The sequence below is a fragment of the Neopsephotus bourkii genome, unplaced genomic scaffold (assembly GCF_033783945.1).
Source record: "Neopsephotus bourkii isolate Nb327-2 ecotype Australia unplaced genomic scaffold, CSIRO-AGI_Nbou_v1 NB_887, whole genome shotgun sequence".
Taxonomy (NCBI): Eukaryota; Metazoa; Chordata; class Aves; order Psittaciformes; family Psittacidae; genus Neopsephotus; species Neopsephotus bourkii.
This window is the reverse complement of record NW_026901381.1, coordinates 2,495,417-2,512,722: the sequence shown is the minus strand read 5'-3', so window position 1 is coordinate 2,512,722 and position 17,306 is coordinate 2,495,417. Positions and strand designations below refer to the sequence as shown.

At 58.6% G+C, this 17,306-nt stretch overlaps 3 protein-coding genes across 4 annotated transcripts; 2 read left to right on the top strand and 1 right to left on the bottom strand.

Moving 5' to 3' along the window:
* Window positions 1–731: 731 nt before the first annotated feature.
* Window positions 732–5,497, bottom strand: CCDC71 (coiled-coil domain containing 71). Of its 2 annotated transcripts, none has more exons than XM_061357260.1 (2): window positions 5,402–5,497; window positions 732–3,228 (listed from the first exon to the last, which is right to left on the bottom strand). In XM_061357260.1, exon 2 carries the CDS (start codon window positions 3,165–3,167, stop codon window positions 1,983–1,985), a length of 1,185 nt encoding a protein of 394 aa, XP_061213244.1. In that variant the 5' UTR covers window positions 3,168–3,228; window positions 5,402–5,497; the 3' UTR covers window positions 732–1,982. The 2 variants fall into 2 exon arrangements, with proteins under 2 accessions (XP_061213244.1, XP_061213245.1); XM_061357261.1 differs by lacking the exon at window positions 5,402–5,497 and adding an exon at window positions 3,328–3,349.
* Window positions 5,498–5,522: 25 nt separating this feature from the next.
* LOC133214423 (uncharacterized) lies at window positions 5,523–9,020 on the top strand. The gene is made up of 5 exons (XM_061357330.1): window positions 5,523–5,826; window positions 5,899–6,284; window positions 6,818–6,978; window positions 7,337–7,469; window positions 8,761–9,020. Exons 1-5 carry the CDS (start codon window positions 5,523–5,525, stop codon window positions 8,965–8,967), a joined length of 1,191 nt encoding a protein of 396 aa, XP_061213314.1. The 3' UTR covers window positions 8,968–9,020.
* Window positions 9,021–10,427: 1,407 nt separating this feature from the next.
* Window positions 10,428–13,609, top strand: KLHDC8B (kelch domain containing 8B). The gene is made up of 5 exons (XM_061357234.1): window positions 10,428–10,858; window positions 11,612–11,776; window positions 11,941–12,165; window positions 12,387–12,488; window positions 13,185–13,609. The coding sequence occupies exons 1-5, from the start codon at window positions 10,486–10,488 to the stop codon at window positions 13,379–13,381; spliced, it is 1,062 nt and encodes a 353-aa protein (XP_061213218.1). The 5' UTR covers window positions 10,428–10,485; the 3' UTR covers window positions 13,382–13,609.
* Window positions 13,610–17,306: the final 3,697 nt, after the last annotated feature.

Here is a 17,306-nt window from a genome sequence, read left to right as displayed (position 1 = left end):
GTTCATCCAGCACCACGTCAGGACACGGAACTCTCGGCCAGGGCATTTCAAACCACAGAAGTAAATATTTCCTCCTTGTCCACAGCCAACCAGCGGCATTCACAGGTCAGTCCCAACCACTGCAAGTGATGAGCTCTGACAGCAACGCAGCACAACCACACGGAGCCCAAGCATGGGATTCAGGGCCTGAAATCAGACCCCGAGGGAGAACCTGCACCCTGGTGTACCTGGGTGAGGAGGGAGAACCTCGGGGCACTCATCCACCTCCTCTCTCCTCTCTGTGCCAAGGTTTTCCGATCAGACACTGACCCCTTTTACAAAGCACTGAAACGCAGCCAGGTGCTAGGGAGAGGCTGGAACGTGAGGAGCTGGAGCTCATCCCTTCAGCCAATGTCCACAGAGATTAATACATCAGATAATTGGTATTTGGAGCTGGTGAGTGGATTACTGGGCCAGTGCTGCAGAGCCTGGCCTGATGCTGCCTCCTCTCTCCGAGCCATCAGGTTCTGCTTCTGCAACCTCCTGACGCAGATCACCTCACTAGGGACAGTGCCTCCCAGGTGACAGTGACAGCACCTACTGCTCCAATGTGATGTCCCTCCTAGAGCTCGCAGATCCCTCCCTGCGGAGAGCACACCCGGCCTCTGCCACCGCACAGCCTGTGTTCACATGACAGAGCATCCCACAGCATCCAACAGCATCCCAGAGCATGCCCACGGTGCAGGAGGTTCCACAGTTCCTCCTGGGGATGCGCTCCGGGAGCTTTCACACCTGGCACACACCTCCTCACAACGTCCCAGATGGCGCAGCAAAGCTGCCACCCGTCACAACACGGTGCTGATCTCCCCTCCTACTGCTTCACCCCGCAAACCGACAGAGAGGAACAATCTGTTTAATTGCTGGCATCAGTTCTGTCAAATCTTTTGCTTTTCTGCTTTGATTCAGGCTCAAGTATCCCACCGAGGCCTGGGAACAGCAGGATGTAGCTAATACATTCAAATGCAGCCTGTGCCTTCCCTACCTAGAACCTGCTCCTCAAACATCCAGCAATGCAGTCACAAGGTGAGCAGGACACTGCACAATTCCTGCTCACAGCTCCAGTCCCTCAGCTCTGACAGTCCCAGTCCATGTTCTATGGCTGCAGCCAGGGTGCAGGAGAGCAGAACAACACTGGTGCTGAGGAGGAATCGCTCTTTGGAGGCAAACCCCTAGCATGAATTCAGAGCTTCTGCTATCAACAAACACAAGAGGCACCTAGAGAACTGCAGGCAACAGCCCCATAACACTCCCCCCCTATGCAGAGGTAATAACAAAACCGTGATTAAAACTATAGTCAGTGATGAGCTGGTAATTCTCCAAATTGCTTGGCATTTCTGGAGGCAAACAAGTGGCTACAGCTCTGCCTGTCTCTGGGCTGCTCAGCAGAGCCCAGAACAAGCTGTCACAACACTGGATCACAGAGAAATCCTGGCACCTTCCAACAAAACACTGGCTGAAGGGGAACAAAAGCTATCAAACCCAATCCCAGAGGGATGGAGGGAATGCATCTTCCCACAGCTCCTGGGCCATGTGCACATATATGGATATATAGATATATAGATAATAAAGTTATAAAATTTGACCAAAATAAACCCAGTAAATGTACAGCTTGAAAAAGAGCAATATCACAGTGCATCAATGTCATGAGAAAGTCTCGTGTCCTCCCCCTGCACGAAAGCTCAGCCTGCCATGTCCTGAGGTGAGAAGCGAGCCCCCCGACCTGCTGGGCTTGTGGCATCATCCCCAATGGGTCCTTGTGCTTCTGCAGTCAGCTCTGCAGAGCAGACGAGGCAGGAGCAGCATGGGAGCAAGCTGATCTGTCTGCAGGTCAGTGAACAGGTCACCCCCAGGCACCAGAGCTCCAGTCTCCAACCTCTCCATGCTCTGGTGTTGGGCTCGTATTTACTTACTTACAAAAGGAGAAAGTGACAAAGTGAAGACCCTCAGGGGACGCTGTGAGCATGGGACAAGGGCTGAATTCGGATCACGGGGGACAGGTTGACCCTAAGAATCTTCTGTGCTCTCTTCCTCATTTCCTCGTCAGAGGAAGAGTTGCCCACCTTGATGGCCCGGAATTTCAGCAGGTTCAAAGCGCTCTGAGCTCGGCGGGGTTTGTTTCGGGCAGGAATGGTGTTTGCTTTTTTCCTCTGTGGTGCATCCCTCGCCTCTGTGGCTCTTCTCTTCTTCTGCCCAGTGCCCTCCCGGTAGGTGCTGCTGTCCTTCCACTCTGTTTTCCCCACCAGAGCTTCCTTATCTTTGATTTTCAAGGTCTTGGCCTGTGGTGTTGCAGTGCAGCCCTGGGACGAGCTGCCTGTGACTCTCCCGTTGAGGACTCCGGAGGCTTTGCAAGCGTTGCTCTCCTGCAGCACTCCACCCTTTGGTCCCTTCAGGAGATTTAAAGCCAGGGTGGCAGAATCCGGTGCTTTCTTTACCAAGCGCTTGTAGCCCTTACCCTTGGTTAGTTTGGCTGCTTTGCCTGAAGGAAACTTCCTTGCGGGACTCGAAGCCTTGAGGAGCTGAAGATCCGAGGGCGAGATCCCAAGACGCCCTCGTGTGTACTTGGACCCCAAACAGGATGGGGTGGCTTTCAGTGGCACCAGAGCTTCTAGAACTACCGACAGTCTCATGGCTGGATACACATCCGGATACACGTTCGTAGGGAAGCCCACTGCTGCAGCCTTGGATGTGCTGGATTTTGTCTGCTTCAAGGAGCTCAAGAGGAGATTTGTGGAATCCCCTTTCGGGACAGGTTGAGTGGAGACTTTCAGAGAGTTCACTGGCACGGTGGTGGGCTCTGCAGGCACCTTTGCCATGGCTGTGGTGTTCCTGGTTGGACTCTTGGTAGTGCTGGCACAGTGCTGGGGACTGCTCTCTTTTGTCTGAGTCGGTGTGTCCGCCGTGCACGAGCTGTACCCATACACATCCTTACTCCTCAGAATGGTGGGCTGGTAGCCCTCCTCCTTCAGGCTCTGAATGAAGGCCACCAGCTGGGTCTCTGTGTCTGAAAGGTCCTTGGACATGGGGTTGAAGACTCGGAGGGCTTCCTCCAGCACTTTCTGTCCTGCAGAAGAAATTCTTGACCAGGAATGGACGGCTTTTTCTTCCACATTGTTCACTGCAATATTCATGGCATTAGGCAAGCGGGCGCTTTGGAAAGGTCCAAATTACTGGGAAAACAACTGTTGACACCTCAAAAGGAGAGAGAAGATAGTTAGCTCACAGCAATTGAAATCAGCTCGTGGTTTTAAGCAGGAACCTGAAACTGTTAAGCCGGGTATGGCCACTCACAGACATCAGGTCAGATTCTGGGCATCACCCACATTCGAAGCATCATCAAGAAAATCCTGTCACCAAATCATCCTGAATATATCCTCAACCCTAAACCAGGATTTCAGGCAATCCCATCCAACCCAGCCCAGGATAAAGGGTTCCAACGGTTAATGCAGTAAACTCTGCAGCTTGTTCCTGCTTTGAGCTTGGCACACCCCAGCTCTGAGTAACCAGATCTCATTTTCCTTCGGTAAAGAAGCCCCGAGAACTGAACCCTCACTGAGAACACCACGATGGAGCCATCCCAATGCTAACAAGCCTGAGCACCTCAAATCTATCCTGGCATCACATTCAGTTTTCCAGCTTCCCAACAGATTCTGCTCACATATTGATTCTGAGTCCCTGCCAAAGCTGCAGCATCCTCCTGGAGACCTGACAGGAGGGCTGGAGGCTCTTTCAGCTGAGCTTTGTCAATGCCAAAGGCTGTGGTGAGGCAGCACCGCTCCTTGCTGCTCTCTTGTTTGAACAACGGTCTGCAACTCACTGTCAGCAAACTGGTGTTGATCCAGGGGCACTCACTGCCAAGGGAGCAGGAAGCAGGAAACTCAAGCAGGGCGGTGAGAAGGAAACACACATTACCAGGGCCTAGTGTACAATGGGCTGAGGGAAAACACTGGGATCATGCTCAGGGCACTGCACAGCTGCCTGCCTGGGGAAAAAGAGCTGGTTATTGGTGCAAATACACAACAGGCACTGAAGAGGAGGCCAGAGATGCACCCAGGAGGCCTCTGATCCTCTCACACCGAGCTGGTGGCCTCACCAGCTCCACTGAAGTTATAAAACCTTCAGTTTCAACGATACCTCTGAAAAAAACAAGGATTTGGTGAAAACCTCTTTTCAGGGAAACAGGGAAGGTGTCAGAGACACTATGAGAGAGGGCACTGTGCAGGCAACAAAGCTGTGATGGAGAAGTTCGTGCCTGAGCAGAGAAAGGAATGGATCATATCCAGTGCTCCCCATGGACCTCTGGGAATACCGGCCCCGGAGCGGCCACCAGCGGCACAGGCAGGGAAGGGTCAGAAGCCAAAGGAGCGGCAGAAGGGGAAGCACAGGTCAGCAGTGGGTAAGAGCCTCCACATGACACGCTAATCCCAGTCAAGTGCTCTGTGGACGTCACAGGGATTTGGAGGAGGATAATGCAGGGATTCTCCCACGGCAGAGGGCAGGCAGGCAGGGAACCAACAGGGCCCCAGCCGGTGTCACAGCCAAAGGTGAGATTTGCCGCCTCCACAGGGAACAGGAGAAGCCAACAGGGTGTAAAGCTTAATCCTGATCTGGTAGAGAGGGAGAAGCACAAGGAACAACGGGCTGCAGAATGGATCTTCTTCAGGAGCAGCTGGGACACCATAAGGGACACTCAGATGTTGGACACAGGCGGTGACACCCATGGGGCCAGGATCGCTCAGCATCACTCCGCTTGGTCGTGTTTTGTGCAGCCCAAGCTGCAGCTGGAGCAAAGCTGCTCACGGGCAGGCTCAGCCCCGATGCCCACCCAACACCAAGCGCCCTCACCTGAGCCACTACCGGAAGGACGAGCCCTGGTGGAGCGCCTTGAGGCCACTGCCCCACGGTGCCAGCGCGGGGTTAAGGCCCGGCTGTGCGGGCACGGAGCTCTAGGGACGGGCCCCGCGGTGACTCCAAGGTGCTCCGGGCTGGTGCTGGCTGGGGGCACCCGGGGATCCAGCCTCTCCCCTTGACCCCCCCGGCGGAGGCGATGCCCGTTCCCGACCGCGTGTCCCGCACGCCCCCATCCCCAGGCGCGGTCCGGACGAGCCGCCGGTAGCACCGAAGCCGAAGGAACCGCGGCACGGATCGAGCCGCGCTGCTCGGTGCTGCGGGGACGTGCTTGGTGCACACAGCGGGTGCGGCCCGCGCCAGCTGCGGCCGGGGGGGTGAGGAGGGGAGGGGAGGGAAGGAGGAAGCGGGGGCCGGGGCGGGGCTCCGCGGCTCCGCCCCGCGCTCCCGGGGCCGCCGGCTCGGCAGCGCCCCCGCCCGGGAGCGCGGGGCCCGGGCACCGCCGGCCTCAACCTACCGGCAGCCGCCAGACCCGCCGATACGCCGCGACCGCCGCTCCAACATGGCCGCCCGCGGAGCGCCGGAACCACCGCCCCCTTCCGCTTCCGCTCACCGGGGACACGCCCCCCTCAGTCTCCATGGTAACGGCGGTCACACGCCGGTGGCGGGCGGTGGGGCCCCACCTCCGGGCCGGCAGGGGGCGCTTGCGGGAGGAAGAGGCGCGGGCGGAAGCGGCTCCGTTTCCAGGTAACGGCGGCGTGGCCGGTACCGGTACCGGTGCCGGTGCCGGGGAGATGAGCAGCGGATCTGGCCGGCGGCTGGTGCTTCACGTGGATCTCAACAACACGGTGGTGGTGGGGGACACGGTGTCGGGGCAGGGCCCGAGGGCGGCCCTCAACAGCTTCCTCTGCACCGTCACCTGGGGCCGCGCCGACGCCGCCGGTGAGCACCGGGGAACCGGGGCTTGTGAGGACCGGGGATCGAGAAGCGGCTGAGCCCCCCCTTCTCTTGCAGGCGAGTGGCAGTGGGTAAGTGACCGCCCGTCCCTGCGCCCGCCGTGCCCCGGTGCCCTCAGCTACTACAGCCACCACGGCCGGGACCCCGCGTTCACGGAGAGGGGCTCGGGCCAGCGGTTCCGCAGCCTCCACGCCCGCCACCTGCAGCTGCTGGAGTGGCCGGGCCGGCCGCACGAGGGGCTCTCGGTGCAGGGGGACCCCGGCAAGCGCTACCACCTCCTGCTCCCCTCCTTCCTCCGCCTGCTGGATGCCCTGCACCGGGACGGGCGGGCCTTCGCTGTCATCTTCAGGACGTTCGGCACTGACCTGCCCCGTGTCCTCCGCGCTGTCAGCTGTGCCCTGCAGGGGCAGCACCCGCAGTTCCCTGCGTTGCGGGACGTGGCGGTGAGTGGTACCCGAGGGCACGGATCCCTGGGCTGGGATGCTCTGCTGACACTTGGCTGGCTTCGCTGTTTAAAACACCAGGGAGGGAACGCAGCAGCTTCTTGGGATGGAGATGTCAGCAGTAGGAAGCACGTGTGTGTATGGATCCTGCTGGGAAGGGTCTCCTCTTGGGGTATCCCAAGTTGGATAGAGCACCCCTTCTCTTGGAGAGGGGCTGTTGCAGTGGAGCTGATCACAGCCATGCTCTCCCCCTGGCAGCACACCAGCAGGAATGCTGGGAGCAAGCTTTGGAAGCTGCCTCAGTTGTTCGTTGGAGTATTCTTAGGGAACAGAGACTGAACCATGGGCAGTGTGCAGCAAGGTCATTCCCTCCCATCCCAAGGCAGACGAGTTTTGGCTGGGGGGGTCCACACTTCCTGTTGTTTTGTCCCCAGCAGCATCCTCCCATGCTGTGCTGGTGGAGAGCCCCCAATGCACCAACCAACCTGTCTGCTTTGGCAACCTCTCCTCTCCCGCTCTCTGTGGTCCTGCAGCTCCCTGTGGACCTCACCCCTGGGCAGATACGCTGCAGCAAGCGGGAGGTGGTGCTGACAAGGGGAGCCGAGCGCCTGACCACCCGGGAGGGTGCAAGAAAGCTTTACAACTACTTCAGCTCCTTTGAGGGAATTGGCGGCTTCCAAGACCACTTTGACTGGTGAGAAACAGGGCACTGAGGTTTCTTCTCTCCTGCAATTCTCGGAGCTTCTCCTGCTCTGGGATAGCTCTGAGTTTTGAGGTCTTTACACTGTTGGGGGCCCTATCACTTGCATGCTCCCCACTTTGCCTGTGGGCAGCCTGATGGGGCTCATAATCTTTTGTCAGGCCTTAGTTTACCTCCTGCTTTTCTCCAACCCCCCCCCGATTTGTCACCTTGCTGCAAAATGTCCCCTTCCCAGGAAGCAGGAGGAGGCAGAGGGACAGGATGGTCTCTGTTGTTGTACCTGACCTGCCTTTACCAGAGAGCTGTTCCCCTCTCCCTCCCTGACTGCTCCTTGTCCTGCTCCCTGTTCCAGGTGGGCCAGAAATCAGTTCTCCTCCCGGGGTGGGAAACCCCTGTGGATTGACCCCCACGATCCCAGCATTCACCACATCTTCATCGATGACAACATCCGGCTGGACGAGGCCGACACCATCGTTAATCCCCAGGTAGGGCTGAAGGTCCCTCCAGTGCCTGCTGCCTGCGCTGTGGGGTGTCCCAGTGAGCCTGAACCCCTGTTTCTATCCGGAAGGTGACGACGCTGGTGGGGAATGGAAGGGGGAACGCTCAGCAGCGTTTGCCAGGCAGCAGGGAGAGGCGAGGAATGGGATGCTCATCAGATACTCGGGAGAGTCAGCCTTGTCCAGCCTGGAGAAGGCTCCTTAAGGGGAAACCTTAGAGCAGCTCCAACTGCCTAAAGGGGCTACAGGAAACCTGGAGAGCAGCATTGGACAAGGGCCTGTAGGGACAGGCCAAGGGGAATGGCTTGAACCTGCCAGAGGGGAGACTGAGATAAGCTCTTAGGCAGAAGCTCTTCCCTGTGAGGGTGCTGAGGCGCTGGCACAGGGTGCCCAGAGAAGCTGTGGCTGCCCCATCCCTGGCAGTGCTCAAGGCCAGGTTGGACACAGGGGCTTGGAGCAAGCTGCTCCAGTGGAAGGGGTCCCTGCCCATGGCAGGGGTTGGAGCTGGATGAGCTTTAAGCTCCTTTCCAACACAAACCAGTCTGTCATTCCGTGGTTCCACAAAAGCTCTCCCAGCTCATGGAACTGTTGGTGGTGGCAGGATCTGTCACTGCCTGGAGCAGACCTGTCAGGAACAGGCTTTGGTCTGTACTGTACCTGTTTCCAGGGAGTTACTGCGGGTGGCTCTGCTGCCAGTCTGAGGCCCCTGTACACAGCAGAGTGTCTGCAATGGCTGAGCGTAGCTCACTCAACTCCACTTGCAGCATTCCAGCCTCAGGCTGATTCCCTGATCAAGGAGTTCCTGCTCTCACCATCTGCAGCTAGCACAGCAGGTCAGTGGGGCTGCTCAGCTTGTCTCAGAGCAGCCATGCAGCCATCACAGGGCTCCCCTCACACCAGATCAGACAGGAAGGATGAAGCTGAGGTGGAGGTCTGGGTGACACCCAAGGCCTTTGCAGCCAGGATTGGCAGGTTGGACACCAGCTTCCCCTCATCACCAGCAATTCAGGGCTGTCCCTGTGTCAGTGACAGAGCAACACTGGGAGGAAATAGATTGTCACATGGCCTTCGGGAGAGCCGTGGTAAAGATCAGAAGGTGAATTCCAGTGCAAGAGATCAAAGGAAGAGCTGTGGGTAGAGCTTCTCCTGGGGTTGGCTGCCCCACAAGAGCTGTTTTCTTCCAGCTGTGTGGTGTGGTCTGTTCCATAGGCAAGCACAGCCCTCACTGCTGCCCATGGAGGGTGCAGGTGCCTCTGAGAGCTGCTGTCTCCCATTGCAGGTGTTCTCGGAGCAGGGCAGCCACAGCCCGCGGCACGTTCCCACCTCAGAGCTGTATGATGTTTGCCTGGTGCAGACCGACCTGCTGCAGGCCATTGCTGACCAGGACTATTTCCTGCGCTGCGTGAGGAGGTGCGAGGAGAACTACGAGCGTTACCTGGCCTGCAGGGAGGAGAACACCCCGAGCCAGCAGTGGGATGGACGGTGATGCCTCCTCACAGGGGTGAGGGGCTCTGGACTTGGAACACCGCCTGCTTCCTGCTGTGCTCTTGGAGCTCTACCCCATTCCGATGTGTGATGTACCCACATCTTCCTACCAGAAGCCTCCGTGCCTGAGCACGAGCATCCTGGGAGCCTGTGTGATGGGATCCCTGGAGGAAACGCCTCTCCTTTCCTTGGCAGGGCCATCCCACCACGACATCCATGCAGCATTCACACCTCTATTTCCACTGCTGCGCCTGTGCCTGGTGCACGGTGGTGTTGCCATCAGCACACCCGAGTGCTGTGGTGTCCTCCCCAGCAGAGCCATCCAGGCCCTGTCCCTTCTGCCTGTTTTTAAAGCAAACCTTTTCAGCTCGTTACTGGTGTGAGTTTCCTGCCTGGCCTCAGCTGTGCCTGTGCTTGTGGGTGGGAAGTGCCTTTCCTGCTGTCTTCATTCACGGGGCTCAGCCGAGTAGGGACAAAAGTGACCATAGAGGGTTTGGGACCTTCCTGATGCCACGGAGACCCCAGTAAGGACGTGCTCGGAGTGGGACCAAGCTCCTGCTCCATCCCTGGCGGTGGTGGCAGGCACAGGGTCCTCTTCAGGAAGGGACGGCGGCTCCGTGAGCCCGGTGCTGGGGTGGCACCGGCCGGCACCGCGGGGTGCCTGCGGCTCCTCAGGCTCACGGCAGAGCGGCAGCACCCCGGGAGGGCCGGGCGGCGGCGGGGGGGGGGGGCCGGGGCGGGCTCGGCACCGCCTCCACCGGCAGCGGGCGGGAGCGGTGCGGGCGGCGGCGCGGAGCGGAGAGGAGCGGAGCGGGCGGGAGGTGAGAGCGGCGGCGGGCACCGGGTGCGGGGGTGCAGCGGGAGCCGCGGGCAGCAGCCGTCCGGTGGGTGCGGGATGCGCAGCGGGAGCGGGAGGGTCGGGGGATCCGGGCTGTGCAGCGGGAGCCCCGCGGAGCCGGAGCACTGGGGGATAAGGGCCATGCACCGGGAGCCCCGGGGAGCAGGAGCCCCTGTGGGTGCAGGCTGTGCACCGGGAACCCCGGGGGGATGGAGACCAGGGTGCGGGAACCTTGGGGAGCAAGAGCTCCGGTGGGTGCAGGCTGTGCACTGGAGCGATGGAGACCGGGATGCAGGAACCTCAGAGAGCAGGGGCTCAGGGAATGGGAGCCCTGGTTAGTGCAGGCAGGGAGCCTCGGGAAGCAAGAGACTCGATGGGTGCAGGCAGGGATCTCAGGGGAGACTTGGTGGGTGCAGGCAGGGAGCTGTAGAGAGCAGGAGCCAAAAGGGGACAGGCAGGGAGCCCCAGGGTGCAGGAGCCCAGAGCGGACAAGCAGGGAGCCCCAGGAAGCATGGATCTGTCTCATCACCGGGGGAGCAGTCTCACCGGGGCCGGGGGGACCCGTGGGTGCCTGTGTGCTGACTCGGGTGCTCTCCCCACAGGAGCAGGGTGGTACACGGGCCGGATGGGTGGCACGGCAAGGCCAGGGCCCGGGGACCCCCGGTGTGGCTGATCCGGCCCATGGCGGCGGGCGCGGGCGCCTTCGCGTGGGCCACGTTCCCCTCCATGCCCACCCGGCGCGTGTACTGCAGCGCCGCGCACCGCGATGGGCAGCTCTTCGTGCTGGGCGGCTGCGGCGGCAGCGGCAGGGCCCTGGGCACCGCCGAGCTGCTGGACCTGAGCGCACAGCGCTGGACCACGCTCCCACCACTGCCCACGCCAAGGGCTGGCGCTGCTGCCCTCGCCCTGGGCAAGCAGATCCTGGTGGTGGGTGGTGTGGACGCGGCGCAGAGCCCCCTCGCCTCCGTTGAGGGCTACCACGTGGATGAGGGCAAGTGGGAGAAGAAGGCGGCGCTGGCGCAGCCCTCCATGGGCATCTCAGCTGTGCAGAGAGGTGAGGGATGGGGCTCGGATACAGCTGTCTGGAGAGGTGGGGATGCAGGCGTCAGGGATGCTCGGGTGGGATTTGGATCCTGCTGCTGCTTGGGATGCGCTACGAGGCCTTCACCCAGCAATAAACTTGCCACTTAATGGCAGGGTTACGCTCCTGCCTCGGCAGCCCTGGTGCAGGAGGTGATGCGCAGCATCTCCAGCCATAGGAGCCTGCCCCGGCTGCCCTGGCTGGGAGCAGGCCAAGCACCCTGCTCCAGCCTGGCTCAGTGTTCTGTGCATTGCACACACTGTGAATCCTGCCTAAACTTCGCTGAGCACAGCCCGGGAGCTGGGGTTGGTGTTCATACACAGTGCCCATGTCTGCTCCCTGGCTGGGGATGCTGTGAGCAGGGTGGGCAGGGCAGAGGGGACGGTGGGGCAGCGGTGGGAGCCGAGCAGGATTTGGCAGCATGGCTGTGTTGCCATGGTGTCTCCAGGGAGATGGTACTGCCGAGAATAATTAGAGCCGATGGCCTTGTGCTCTGCTCTTGGACTGATGGATGGGGCACAGAGAGGAGCAGGAGGGTCTCAGTGGGGTCAGGGCATGGCTGGGCTCAGGCCTGACCACACTCACTGTTTCCTGGCCACCCCAAAGCAGCAGCCAGCCATGGGGCTCAGCAGCACCCATGCTGCCTGCACTGGAGGGCACGGGGGGGGCACACAGCCCCATGGTGCTGCTTATAGCCCCCCACCCTCACTGTCACCTCTTTTGCAGATGGGACCATCTACGCCTTGGGGGGAATGGGTGCAGACACCTCTCCCCAGGCACTGGTCCGTGCCTATGAGCCGGCGAAGGACCACTGGCAGCCCCTGCCCTCCATGCCCACCCCCTGCTACGGGGCCTCTGCCTTCCTGCAAGGCAACAAGATCTTTATTCTGGGTAGGTGCCCCCCGTGTCCCTCCGCTGCCTCCCTGGAGCAGGGGGTGACCTGGTGCATCCCAGGCTGGCTCCGTGCTGCCCTCCCATCCCTGCACTGCATCCAGTTGGTCCCATCCTGCTCAATGGTGCCAGCTCGGGGCAGTGGCAGCAGCATCTGTGCGCAGGGGGCCGGCAGGGCAAGCTGCCCGTCACTGCCTTCGAGGCCTTCGACCTGGAGACGAGGAGCTGGACGCGGTACCCCAGTGTGCCGAGCCGCCGTGCCTTCGCCGCCTGCACCATGGCCGACGGCGTCGTCTTCAGCCTGGGCGGGCTGCAGCAGCCGGGGCCACACAACTTCTATTCCCGTCCACACTTTGTCAACACCGTGGAAATGTTTGATCCTGCGCAGGGTGAGCTGGGGGGGGGGGAATCCCTGTGGTTCTGGGTGCCTCCATGTGTCTTGGTGAGGGCTGTCCATGCCCAAGGGATGTGGTTCATTGGGGATTTGAACATCAGCCTCTGCATCCATGAAGAGTTGTACCCTGTGCTCCCTGATCCAGGGGTGCCCTGGCGTCAGTGCGTGTGCACAGAGGAGCCCCAGTGGGTGATGCTCTCGCCCTCTCGCCCTCAGGTGCATGGAGCAAGCCAAGCCGTGGCATCCGCATGAGGGAGAAGAGAGCAGACTTCGTGGCTGGCTGCCTGGGAGGAAGAGTGGTGGCTGTGGGTGGCCTCGGTAATGCCAGGGGCAGGCACGTGGCCATGTTCCCTTTGTGGCACATCAGTTACCTTCATGGCCAGGTTGGCTGTGTATACCATAGGGGTACTGCAACACCCTCTGCATCCCCTGTGTCCCTCCTGTGCCCCCAAGTGCTGGGCGCTGCTACGCAGTCTGCCTGCACTGAGCTGATGGCCCTGCTCATGTGCAGCGTACCATGCTCACACAGCCCATACCAGCTCAGCCCCGCTGCACAGGGCTGCAGCACTGCATCCCTCTCCTGAGAGCTGGGGAAAGGTTAGTGCTGTCAGTCAGCAGTGGGATGCAGCAGGAGGGAGCCTGGTGCTGGCCACAGCATCCCCACTGAGCGCTGCCAGACCCATCCAGAGCTGGACCTTCTGCTGCAGGGGAGGAGGATGTGATGGGGAAGACAAGTGGTGCTGGCTGGATCCCTGCGGCGTGGCATTGCAGGAGCTGCCCTCCCTTATCCCCCGGTGCAGAGCCAGCAGTACAGCGTTGTTGCCAGCAGCAATCCCGTTGGAAATGCTGCTAATCCTCTTGTGCCCTTGCTAATTGCCTTTGGGATCACAGAGCCCACACAGCCCAGGTCTCAGGGGCTCTGCCTGAGGCATCAAAGGCATGTGAAGGATGAAAGGCAGAGCCAGGGGTGTGGGTTATGACTGTGGAGCGCTGATGCCATTCTGTGTCCCGCAGGGAACCAGTCCTGCCCGCTGGACTCGGTGGAAGGGTTCAGCCCCTCGCAGAAGAAGTGGGAGCCGCTGCCACCCATGCCCACGGGCCGCTGCTCCTGCTCCAGCTGCCCGGCGCCCAGCCTGCTCTTCGTCATCGGTGGGGTGGCTCAGGGCCCCAGCGGGGCCGTCGAGGCTCTGTGCCTGCGTGAGGCACCCTGAGCCAGGCCCTGGGGACCAGCCCTGGCCGAGCACCAAGTGCCTGAAGACGGGGACAGGGTGTGTACCGGTGCGTGCGGGTGACCCGGCTCCGGAGTGTCACCATCCCATGGCACCGGAGCAGCCGTGGTGTCTCACTGTGCCATGGAATCCCCTCTAGGCTCCTGCAGTGCTGTGGCAATAGAGCCTGGGGTTAAAGCCTGCCTAGTGGGAGGGCTGTGGCTGGTGGCACAGAGGGAGCAGGGGCAGTAGGACAGTCGCTGGTCATGCTGGCCCCGTCCGTGCCCTGCGTGTAGCAGTAAGTGCTGTGTCGTCGTAGACCCAGTCGATGTCTCATGTAGCACAGAGGTGCCCTGTAGCTCAGTGCCTAGGAGGTGATGTAGCACCTCAAATAAATGAAACACGTGGAGTTTTACCCTGCTGGAGTCGTGTCGTCCTGGGTATCCTGCTGCAGGCAGGGATATGTTCCATCCTCCAAAGGGACCCTGTGCGGTGCGGCAGAGATGGCTCTTGCTCTTTTCCCCACTGCCAGGGTGAGTGGAGCAATGTGATGCAGGGATGCAGCCGTCCTTCTGGAAAGCAAGAGCTGAGCAGTGGCTGTCCTGCCTCGGTACAGCCGTGTTCCTGCTTGGCGTCTCCTGTGGGTGAAGGGGCTGCAGGGGGTGAAGGCAACAGCAGCAGAAAGGCTTTGTCAGAGGGAACAAGGCTGCAAAAGAGAGCAGGGAATGGTGAGGGCTGCCAGGATGATGAGAAATAAGATGAGATGCTGAACGATGACAGGTCTTCTGAACCCCATCCAGCACCACAGCCCTGTCCCAAAGGAGACAGGGAGAGCTGATCCAGCTGTGTGCAGATTGCCTGGAACGCTGCATCTCCTGCTTCCAGCATCAGGAAGGGAAAGTAAGCTCCACACCAGTGTTGTCTGTGGTTGATATTTGGGTGTGCACAGTGAGGCTGATGGTGGGTGCCCCTCAGTTTGCAAGTGCTCTCCTGAACCTTGTTGGTTTTGGTTCCACGCAGAGAGGGATTCAATCCTTCACTGATAGAACATTAGAACGATCTCACAGATCTGAATAAATACCAGGTGTGGATGCCTGACCTTTTGGAGAAGACATCCGGTGTGATCCTCAAGTGGCTAGCAGCGCCAGAGGGACGGGAGGCTGAATCCCAGCGTGGTATGGCACATCCAGCACACCTGCCACAGAGAAATGGACTCAGTCAGAGAGCAGTCAGATCAGACCAAAGCCCTTTATTACAAAACGTCTATTCTTTGTATACTGTTGTCTGCCTCTGCTAACAATAGCTTGCTGTATTGTAATTGGACACGTATTCTCATAACACACAGCAATAGACAATAGCTTAGTAGATTATGTTTGGATACATATTCTTGCAGCACACAGCAACTAGTATACAATTAATTAAATAAGCATATGGGAACTTAACCTTTAAAACTTGCTATCAATCCACTAGTTTGTATCTTAGCACAGTCCAGTTTCCTTTTACCTTGCTTGCACCGTTACTTTTGCTTCTTTACCCACGTCCTCCTTCATCCCTGGTTCATCTTGAGCTCCACATAGGCACTTGCTGACTTGGGAACGTGGCCATTCTTTGCTAAAAATCCATCCTGCTGGGGAAGGCTGTGCCCTGTGAGGGGAAAGTTAGAAACGATTCAGAGAAGAGCATCCACAAGATGGTTTTGCTCTTGTTGCCCCATCATCTCTGCTGCCCACCCAAGGGCAGTAATCACTAGCTCTGTCCCAGTGTGTTGCATGGCCTTTTGCCAGCGTTCTGGGAAGCACATCCTGGGATACCTGGGCTGACAGTACCTCAGCCGAAGCCATCCCTGCATCCGCCTCTGGAGTTGCCATAGAAACCACCGCTGTGCCAGAGCCAGCATCAACAGGGAGCCCCGAATGAGTGATGGAGCCGTACTCAGCAGCAGGATGCGCCGGCAGCCGGAGGTCAGCAGCTCGCTCTGTGCCGGGGGCTGGACAGAGGGACCCCTCCTCTAAGCATGATTTGTCTCCAGCCCTCTCCTATGAACACTGCAGCAGAACCCCATTTTCACAGTGTACCCTGACCTGTGCTCAGCCCTGCTGACCCCTGGGGTCCTGGAAGGTGACAGACCCCTTGGTGCCACCTCGGTACCTCTCTCCTCAGCATGCCAGCCCTTTCCAGAAGCCATCGAGGTGCGTAACTGCAGTCCCACCAAAACTCTCATCATGGGGGACCCTAAATCATGGAGCTGTGTGGAAATGCTGACCTGATTAATAAGCTTTTCCCACAGGAGCATTGCACAGACGGGATAAATCAGACGCTGAGTCACCACCCAACTGACACCCTGCATGCCAACTTCACTGCTTGCCCTGCTGCTCACCGGGTGCTCAGGGCTGCTTTATCCAAATCCAAGGCACTGATGGGTGTAAAGAGGTGGGAGATGCTGGAGGGGGAATCTGTGGCTTGAGAGCCTCTTGCCATTGGGTGTTTCCAGTTGATGGTCCCTACCCCACAAGGGGTTTGTCCCTTTCTCAGCAGCCTCCTGCCTCGTGCACATGATTGCCTGGCACATCGAGCCACGGCAGTGCTCTTTGGCTGAAGAGAAATCCATGACTTCTCCTAAAAGTAGATTTCTCCTTCTTTTCTACTTCCACTTTTGGACACAGGACCAGGATCCCATCCAAATGAGGGGAAGAGAGCAACCAGGACCATGGGCAAGGACATCTTGGGATGGATGGAGCAATCTTCAGGCAAAGAAATGATGTTTCTGACCACCCTTGGACACTGACACATTATTAACTGAATTGCTCCTGTGGGTTTCTAATGAAATGCATTACAAAGAGAAAAAGAATTGAGGAGCACAGCCCATAGATTGCTGCCTATCTCTTGGCAGCTTCTGCTAATTCTGACTAAATGAAAGGCTTCAGGTATCTGGCCACACTCCCTAGCACTAGCAGCACAGTCTGTTACTTCAGATATAAGGAGAGCCAGAGCCAGTGCCTGGCAACATGGCTAATCTCCGTGGAGCGTGTTATGGATGGGGGACTGGCACTGGAGGTAGCTGTCAGACCTATAATTAAATCAATGTGATTCCTCATAGGAATGTCTTTCCATTGTCAGCAGAACTCCACAAATCTCATTTATCATACTCCACAAACCCGGAAGCTCCACATCAGAAATAGGACTGGCTCCGTATAACAGCCTAAAATAACGTGCTGAGCCTTATCGCTGGTGTGCAAAGCACCAGCAAATCCCTTCCAAAGGGCAGTGGAAGTGCTGTAAACAGCCACAGGGCACTACGGTCTCTTCTGAAGGGAGTTCTGGGCCAACTTTCCAATTAGGAGCAATAAAATGACAGCAAACAGCCATTTACGATGCAGGGCTCCGTAGGTCCTGGGTGCACAGCAAGAGTCTTGGCAGCAGTTGAGGAGCAGAGCAAGGCTCTGTTTACTCCACAAGCACAATAAACATCAATGTTCCCATCAGCACGGCTCCCTGGGGGAAGATTCGCCTTCCAGCCCACGGCTGCCCTGCACAGCCTGGCCCTTATCCATTCCCTGAAGCAGAGACAAGAGCCAGGCTGTGATTCCCTGCTCCGACCTTAGCAAACCAACCTGTTCGAGGTGCATCGTGCAGCTGGGAGTTAGCAACCCGCTGAGATAAATCCCAGCTCTTTATAGCAGCCTTCGTGCTGCAGCCACAAGCAAAAGCAATGCAGCCAAGTCACTCCGAGAAGTTTGTTATGGGTAAAAGTCCAGAATGATTCGATTTTTTTGGTGGTAAAAGCTTTAGTCCTGCAGGATTTGATGGGGAAACCAGATATATACATCAAGCAAGCTATCATTTTGACACCTCTGAGCTCCAGGCTGCCTTTAATACTAAAGCCAAAGGAGCATAAAGGGGAACGCGAGTAGTTCTTTAATCTACCCAT

Bases quoted from the DNA above. Each gene is read 5' to 3' on its own strand.
- KLHDC8B (XM_061357234.1), top strand. From the start codon at position 10,486: ATGGCGGCGGGCGCGGGCGCCTTCGCGTGGGCCACGTTCCCCTCCATG. The intron at 11,777-11,940 runs GTAGGTGCCCCC...ATCTGTGCGCAG, and splicing joins CAACAAGATCTTTATTCTGG to GGGGCCGGCAGGGCAAGCTG. The intron at 12,166-12,386 runs GTGAGCTGGGGG...TCTCGCCCTCAG, and splicing joins AATGTTTGATCCTGCGCAGG to GTGCATGGAGCAAGCCAAGC.
- LOC133214423 (XM_061357330.1), top strand. From the start codon at position 5,523: ATGGTAACGGCGGTCACACGCCGGTGGCGGGCGGTGGGGCCCCACCTC. The intron at 5,827-5,898 runs GTGAGCACCGGG...CTTCTCTTGCAG, and splicing joins GGGCCGCGCCGACGCCGCCG to GCGAGTGGCAGTGGGTAAGT. The intron at 6,979-7,336 runs GTGAGAAACAGG...TCCCTGTTCCAG, and splicing joins TTCCAAGACCACTTTGACTG to GTGGGCCAGAAATCAGTTCT.
- CCDC71 (XM_061357260.1), bottom strand. From the start codon at position 3,167: ATGAATATTGCAGTGAACAATGTGGAAGAAAAAGCCGTCCATTCCTGG.